Source organism: Panthera uncia, chromosome B4 (assembly GCF_023721935.1).
Source record: "Panthera uncia isolate 11264 chromosome B4, Puncia_PCG_1.0, whole genome shotgun sequence".
NCBI lineage: Eukaryota > Metazoa > Chordata > Mammalia > Carnivora > Felidae > Panthera > Panthera uncia.
The window spans coordinates 113,664,100-113,672,988 of NC_064809.1; the positions used below are offsets into that span (position 1 = coordinate 113,664,100).

An 8,889-nucleotide genomic window follows, 5' to 3' on the forward strand; every position below is an offset into this window, starting at 1 on the left:
AAGGAAATAATTTCTGATTATGCATGCATCACAAAAGACTTTGTTTCCTACATTTGAAATGCAAATAAGCAAGACAGTCAGTCAAAAATCCCACTAAAGCTATATGAATGTGTTAAGCTTATCTGTCATGTACAAATGTCTCCTTCCATTAGGCGATTATCCCTTCCTCCGGCTCATCAGAAACACACATGGCCACTTACCAGGAAAAACACTCGGGGCTGCATGACTTTCCGAGACAGCTTCATCAGAGTTCCCTCTTTCAGAAAAACCTGATTCATCCAAACAAATATGCATTTAATCCCACCATCATAACACAACTATGATAAATATCTAATTTGTTTTTCAACTTTCTTTACCCCGAATTTTTTTTGGGGGGAACAGGGCTGGGTGGACATAGTTGCCATGTCACTTTTTACAGTTATGCTTTCTTTTTAAGCTGCTCAAGGAACTGGACAAGCCAGCAGAGTTTCATAAATCCAGTATTGGTCCCAGGGGTACTATGTGGTCTGAAATGTAACTGACTGAGCGTGTACTTGATCCTAAGGCATAGCCAACATCCTGACAATTGCACTTTGTAATTTTCCTGAACTCATTTCCTATGCCACTGTTGTGCTCTATGAGGAGCACCAAAATACCAATTTTCTCCCTCCCCTCTTAAAGATTTTAAATGAAATTGTCTTTAAAGCTGTGTGAGGTCAGTTAGTATTACACAATAAAATGATCCTATTTAATCAGATACTCTGTGGGGTTCCTTGCCTTTCTCCTAATTGAATTGAACTTCTTGTCACAGTGACTTAAATCATGAATGTTTTGAATGGATAGAATGAGCTTGGTTGATCCAGATTGAGTCAGTGAAGAGTAACAACAACAAATAAACCTATTTTCATAACTGAAATGAAAAATAGCTACAAACAGTGTCTAAATACATTGTATTAAGTTTGCAAAAGGCAGTCTAAAAACACTTACCCGTCCAGGTTGCACTATTTCATGGTGTCCATTTAAGCTGTATTGAATTTGCATAAGTTTCTGAAAGTTGTCCTACAGAAAGAGAATGTATAGCATATGAAGGCCTGGGCTTTTAGGTTCAATAGTATAACAGCCACTGACATCAAGATACTTACCCCTTGCTTCATGGTGTCATTGGCGTGATTGGCTACCTCAATAACAACAGCAAGGGCATCTAAAATGTATAGGAACAGAAGGGATATCAGGTTATTCCAATGAATGGCAACATTAAGCAATTCCAGAGGGCCAGATAGCAAGTTTATAGCAGCAACCCCTGGAGGAGCTTGGGTCTGATGAGGGCAATACCAAGGAAAAACAGTACTCGTGAAGAAAAATGAGCCCAATACTCTAATGAGACATTATAGGCTATATGTGTCAATAGTATAAATGTCAGGGTTGCTTTGTGCTAAGATTTGATTATCCTATTGAATGTTTACAAGGATAAGGAAAGGATTTCACCTGGAAGTTAAAGACCATTCCAGTATAAAGTGCCTTGGGAGAGAAGTACCGTGGCACAGGGGACAGGAAACCAGAACTATGAAAAGTAACGATTTAAGAGGGTCAGGGCTTCGCTGCCTTCTCTTGGTCTGATCCCAAGGGGAAAGAAATACTACAAAGAAGCATGTGAGGCTTTAGGAAATTACATGCACCATTTTGTGAGCTGAGTAATTTATCTGTGTTTATTCTTATTAACCCCTCGCCTTTAACAAAGTGTTTTTGAATGCTCTAGTCTTGTCATCTTCATAACTAGATATAAAGGGGAAAGTCTGCACTTTGTCTCCTTTTGGGCTATAGTTGTTCTTAAGACAGTAACGCTTCCCTACAGACATGGGGACATATGGAAAGACAATTTTTGGTTGTCACAGTGACTGGGAAGATCCACTGGCCTTTAGTGGGTAAGAGCCAGGGATGCTAAGCATCTTGCAAGACTAATTACAAGTTCATATAAAGAAGATTATCCGAAATGACAGTAGCACTCCCACAGAGAAAAAATGGTAGAGTATTATTTATTTTATTTTATTTATTTTTGTTTCTTTTAATATGAAATTTATCGTCAAATTGGTTTCCATACAACACCCAGTGCTCATCCCAACAGGTGCCCTCCTCAGTGCCCATCACCCACTTTCCCCTCCCTCCCACCCCCCATCAACCCTCAGTTTATTCTCAGTTTTTAAGAGTCTCTTATGGTTTGCCTCCCTCTCTAACTTTTTTTTCCCCCTTCCCCTCCCCCATGGTCTTCTGTTAAGTTTCTCAGGATCCACATAAGAGTGAAAACATATGGTATCTGTCTTCCTCTGTATGACTTATTTCACTCAATGTAATACAAAACTGGTAGAGTATTAGAGAGGGAAGTATGTCCCCCTGAGGCTGGTGTGGTAGTGGCAATAATCATCAACAAAAGAACTATAAAAAAGAAAAAAAAAAGAAAAAAAGAAAAGATCAATTTCTGGCAAGAGGTTGAGGTTTTTTTGGTCCCATTACTGTAACCTACCAATAGATTCTCTTTCTGGTATTAGCCTTAGAGGGTTCTACATTCTTCAAACATGTATTATTATCATCATTATCAAAGAAAAGCAGTACTTCCTTATAGATACCCCAGGCATTTATCAGAATTTACTGCACATGACACTCAGCACAGCAGATATTCAAGAGTGATCCTGGACACATTCCCTTCCTTCTGGCCCATGTGAATTCCCGGTGCGCAGGGAGAAAAGGTTTAGGATTTAACAAGTGGATACAATGATAAAACAGCTGCTATTTGGTCACCAGGCCTCCAAGCTCTACCTTCTCCTATCCATTTTGCAATTCTACTTTCCCCATGTCACCCCTTTAGGGATCCCTTTAACTTTTCTGCCAGCCTTCCAAAGGCATATTTGTCTCATTTTCTCTCACCTCTTGGTCAATCTCATCTACAACTTTTCACTGTTTTACTGCCATGCTTCTGGCCACACAGTGCACTTCACTGTTCACTGCTTCTTTGAACCTATGTCTTTGCTGAAGGGTGTAATTTCCTTTAAGCAAGCTCCTTCATCTCTGGTGCTATATTTGTTTTATCTGGAAAATGGAGCTAATAACTCACTTTCCTTGAAGGCAGGAGCCCTGGGAGAGATGTTTTGAGGCCCTAGTCACTAAGTTGTGGCTAAAATTTTCATCTTCACGAGCCAGACTCTGGTCTGGAATGCCTGCTCTCCCTCTCGTCCACCCTTCAACTCATCTCCAGCCCCACTTCTCTCTAAGCAAAGCGCTGCCTCTTCAATCTTTGCATCTTCCCCACTCTTTGAAATGATTCTGTACTGCTCACTGCATCCTTACTTTAAATTTTTTTAATCTTTATTTTTGAGAGAGAGAGAGAGATAGTGTGTGAGTGGGGGAGGAGCAGAGAGAGAGGGAGACACACAGAATTCGAAGCAGGCTCCAGGCTCCGAGCTGTCAGCACAGAGCCTGATGCGGGGCTTGAACCCACAAACCATGATATCATGACCTGAGCCGAAGCTGGACGCTCAACCGACTGAGCCACCCAGGCGCCCCACATCCTTACTTTAAAGCTATCTGTTTTGTTCTTTATCTGATGGGTATTACGGACTTTTCTCTTCAACTAGATTACATGTTCATCTAAGACAAGAAGCACACCATATACTCCACTCCAAACTTTTCCCTTTTTTTTTTTTAAAAGCACCTTTAAAAGCAAAACACTTGCAAAGAGAAGATGTTAGATTAGAAGAAGTAAAATGATTAAGAGAATGAGTAAGAATCTCCACAAAATGGGATAAAAACCTATTCAGCTTTGTAATCTGAAAATGTAAAGGATGTTTAAGAATTATAATCAGAATTCATAAAATTAATGGAGTATGGACATGGACTTCAGATTAGAGCCAGGGATATACCTATGGCATTTGAAAGAGTACTTTGGGGATAAATAGAAACACCAGTATCCGGAACAGAATTAATCCTTGTGTGTGTGTGTGTATGTGTAAGAGAGAAACACACACACACACACACACACACACACACACACACACACACACACTGTGGATTAATCTGTGAATATCAATGAGTCCCTTGTATTGTAATGGAAGTTTTCCTTTAAGTGCTACTAGGGGTGAGGGGTAGAAGGGTGGTAAGGCAATTGCCCAGCATCAAGCAGTCCCAGAATATGCTATTTTAGAATTTATCCCTGATTTGTGTAGTTGATCACTTCACAGAATCATGATTTTAAAGCCTGAAAGGACCGGCTTTTCAAAGCAACAGACACATCTACAGAAGGTGAATTTTCCACTGGCACAGAGTGACTGAGCATAGAAGGAACCTTCCTCATTCTAGAACATGCGGGGTCCTCTCTCAGGAGGCCAGCTTCTGTGGCCAGCTATAATATAAGAACTTCTACAACATATAATACCACAAAAGTTATTTACCTTGAGTGTCTCTGAAATCTCCAGAGTCCTCTAGAAGATTTTTCAAATAATCTAGAAAAGGAAAAGGATTATAGTATTTAGTAAAATAAAGCACTAAGGAAAAAAGCATTTCATCTTTCTTATTCAATACTTTAGTCAGTTTTGTTGGTTAATATATGTACTAGTTCAATGTGCACTAACTTTAAAAAAAATTGTTTTTTAATGTTTATTTCTGAGACAGAGAGAGACAGAGCACATGTGGGGGAGGGGCAGAGAGAGGGAGACACAGAATCTGAAACAGGCTCCAGGCTCTGAGCTGTCAGCACAGAGCCCGACGCGGGGCTTGAACTCACAAACCGTGAGATCATGACCTGAGCCGAAGTTGGTTGCTCAACTGACTGAGCCACCCAGGTGCCCCAGTGTGCACTAACTTCCTAAAAATGTGAAAGAATAAAGCCCCAAGATGCATTTGAAATTAGAACACAGGCTCAGAGCTAGAAAATCAGGGGCCACACTGGTCATTTTCTTTTCTTTTTTTAATGTTTATTTTATTTTGAGGAAGAGAGAGAGGGAGAGAGAGAGAGAGGGAGGGAGGGAGGGAGGGAGGGAAGGAGGGAGGGAGAGGGAGAGAACGAACCCCAAGCAGACTCTGTGCTAATGTGCCCCACTACATGGGGCTCGATCTCATGGCCGTTTGACCACGACCTGAGCTGAAACTAAGAGACGCTTAAATGACTGAACCACCCAGGCATCCCCACACCCATCATTTTCAAGATGAGGAATCAGGTTACGTAACAGGGTTTCACTGAAGTTACAACCTCTAGCTAAGACTAGAATCCAGGTTTCCTGATGCCCAGTTTAGCACTTTTACTCCAATACACATGAAATGCCTTAATCTCAAATCAGCTGTGTGTCCAGCACAAAATTCTAAGCATTAATAGACTGAATACCTAAGGGATTTGTCAATCTGAGAGTCTAACAATGCAGAGAACATCAGAGGAATACTACATATGTCTAGAGCAGTGGTTCTCAAATGGGGGTGGAGTTTGCTTGCAAAGGGACATTTGGAAATGTCTGAAGACATTTCTGATTGTCACAACTGGGCAAAGGGGGTTCCATTGGCATCTAGTGACTAGAGGCCAGGGATGCTAAATATCCTACAAATGCACTGGACAGCCCCACAATAAATAATTATCTAAGCCAAAATGTCAATAGGGTTGTAGTTGAGAAACTCTGGTCTAAATGAAGATGTTTTTTAAATAAGCTATGTGGGTATACAGTTCTTATAATACAGAAAAAAAAATTAAGGCAATAGGTTATATTTTATAAGTCTTTAACACTAACAGATGTCATGGGATTTCAAGGTACTTCAATCTCTGTTGAGAAATGTTGGATGATTTCGATTATCTCTCAAAACAAATTCTTAAAAAACAAAACAAAAACAAAACCACACATACAAACCACCCCCCCCCCAAACAAATTCTGTTCCCTGGAATTTAAATTCACCCCACTACATGATCTCTATGGACTTTTGTGATTTTCTGTCTTGCTACTGCTTAACACAGGCCCTTTGTCCTTACCAAAGTCTGATTCTGCACAATGCTTGAATACTTCCCATGTGGTCCCTGGCTCCATACTTTTGTCTCTAATGTTCCCTTCTATGAATCCTTTTCTCTGTCTCTGCACATAAAAATTCTACTCCCATTCTTCAAGGTTCATCTTAAATTCCTCTTCTCTTACCAAACTTTCCATTTGAAAGAAATATTCTCTCCCTTTGAATAATGTATTACACAGTAGTTACTCACTTTATGCCTTTTATCATTTTCTCATTAGACTCAAAGCTCCTTGAGGGCAGGAGCCATATCTGATTCATCTTTCTATCCCTCATAGTACATAGCCTGGGTCTTTGAATACCAGAGACAAGAAATGCTTGACGAATAAAAATATAAATAATTTTTTTAAGACAGGATTATGTTTAGGAAAAAGGCAGTAAAGGCTGAAACCTTTGTTTCAACTCCTAGTGCCAGTGGGAGTTGAGAAAATAAAAAGAGGAAAGGCATATTAAGAGACTGAATGTATTTTTATCAGAATCAGTCTCCATTCAGCAACATTATAGAACTGGTTAATTTCATCTCATGGATTTATGAAGTCATGCTCAAAGACACAAAGGGAAACCTGGATGTTAGTGTCAGCTTTTTCAATTCAATAGCTGACACAAACACACACCCAATTGCTGAAACTCTGTACATCTTTGAAACAGTGATCCAAGAACTCGTATGAGTTTAGACATGTATACTATAAATACCCAGCTCTGGCAATAAGCCATGGTGAGATACTGTGTATGACGACATTAAGCTTCTATGCACCATCCCTAGCAATTTAGCTCTTAAAGTAATCCGAACACAAGTTGGAGAGTATGGTACCAATCAAACAGATTTAAAAAACCCACAAAAACTAACAAAATGCACTTATTACACATTACACTTAGCCTCACCTGGAGACGAAAAATTAATCTCACTCTGACCCCACTCAGAATGCATTCCATTTATAAGCTGTGTTCAGTGGGCCCAAATATTTAACTTTCCTATGAGTAACAAGGCTGGGGAGAAAAACCTACTCTTCTTCTTACATCTTCTCAACACCTGGGCTATCGCATTAATCAAAAGTGATGTCCCTTAGAACCTCTAGTTAGTGTAAGAGTGTGGAAAAGCAATCAGATTTATTTAAATACCAGATTCATGGCAAGTTCCTACTTTGTCTTCAATTTTTGTTCTTTAATACAAAAGTATACCCAAACAAACAGAGACATTTCTCTAAACCAAGAGGGCTCACTGGAAGATGTCCGTATTAGGAAATCCTGACCTCCGAATCACAGGGCTGAGCTTGATAAGTTTGAGTTGCATTTTCTTTCCCTGAACTCAAGCTCAGCTGCTGTCCACCAATCTGAACTTGAGGCACAGAATGGAAATACACAAACTGGCTAAGCAGAAAACCCACCACTAGAATGCTGCAAAATCATGCTTTTAACCAAGGATGGAATGGAGTTAGGTTTACTTTCCTGGCCAACTAAAAAAACAAAACAAAAAAAACCCTTAAATTTCAGCTTTCAAAATCCAATTTTCCAAATTCAACTTTCTCATGGATCCATCCATCCATCCATCTATATTTTCAGGGCACCTTGTTGCAGTACATCATCTTGACAAGTTTTTTACCTTTTCAAAGAAGACCAGACCATGAATCCCCTTGGTTAAGAATCACTCAGTGTCTTAACTGCAAAATGAGAAGAATGTGGCTGTTCAGCCTCTGAGTCAGATGGGAGGAGCACTGAAACCACGAGCTGCCCTAGTGACTGTTATGACCCAGGTGAAACCCCAGAACAGAGACCAGACAGACACGCTTGTGTTAGTCACAGGGAATTCTTACTACGTACCATTTAGAACCTAGTAATCTGCATGAGCTTCATTAGAAACAATGAGAACAGAATAGTCATTTCAATTTGCCATGTTACACTTACAGTATCCCAAGATTTTCCTACTTTTGCCAAACCAAACTAGGCATTTAAAAAAATTTCACTAATAAAAATGCTTCAAATGCTGCTAAGGTTATTTATAACAAAGAAAAAAAAGTTGGTGCAGTGTGCACGGGCACCACAAAATGTACTTTCTGGCCACCAGGTGGCATCATTGATTAATAAAAGTTAATTAACCCCTATTATTACCATTAGAAGCACAAAATTAGCCAAAACCTAGCATGTACCTCAAGAGATATACAAGTTAACTTTGTTCTCATATATGAAGCCCAGAGTGAAAGGATAAGGACACAACAAATACTATATGTTGTGAGAGGTCTACGTTTTCTGTATATATGGGCTCCTAGTAATAAGCCTTATCACCCCCTGATTACCTAATCAAAAAATAATCAACTTAAAGCAGACAACTGTTCAGAAGTACACTTAACCTTTCCTAAAAATGAGTCACTTGTGGGATTGGGATTCTGGGACATTTTAATTCAACAACACCCAGTTGGATTCCTGGACTATGTGCTGAGAAACGGTTGGTGGCAAAGCACAGAGGAAATGAACATACAAGGACAGTGACATTCCAAAGTCAATCTGTTTTGAACTTGAGAATGTGTCTTACTTTGTACTACCCACATTTCTTGCTTCTTCCTTAAATATGCACTGAAATCAGTGACACATCCAGAATTATGGGATCCAGAGAAAAATAAGTCTAGTCAATAAGCTTCTTTGCCAAAGTTTCAAATTTTTTTTTAATTTTTTTTTTTCAACGTTTTTTATTTATTTTTGGGACAGAGAGAGACAGAGCATGAACGGGGGAGGGGCAGAGAGAGAGGGAGACACAGAATCGGAAACAGGCTCCAGGCTCCGAGCCATCAGCCCAGAGCCTGACGCGGGGCTCGAACTCACGGACCGCGAGATCGTGACCTGGCTGAAGTCGGACGCTTAACCGACTGCGCCACCCAGGCGCCCCCC

General features: G+C 40.0%; 1 protein-coding gene across 2 annotated transcripts in view; it reads right to left on the minus strand.

The window, feature by feature from the left end:
* Positions 1–8,889, minus strand: part of FGD6 (FYVE, RhoGEF and PH domain containing 6) — a 117,265-nt gene that overhangs the window by 23,629 nt on the left and 84,747 nt on the right. For both annotated transcript variants that reach the window (XM_049627469.1, XM_049627468.1), the window contains exons 9-12: positions 4,419–4,469; positions 1,122–1,180; positions 967–1,038; positions 201–269 (exon numbers count right to left, since the gene is read on the minus strand). In XM_049627469.1, coding sequence (XP_049483426.1) covers positions 201–269; positions 967–1,038; positions 1,122–1,180; positions 4,419–4,469 — 251 coding nt within the window. The remainder of the gene's footprint in view (positions 1–200; positions 270–966; positions 1,039–1,121; positions 1,181–4,418; positions 4,470–8,889) is intronic.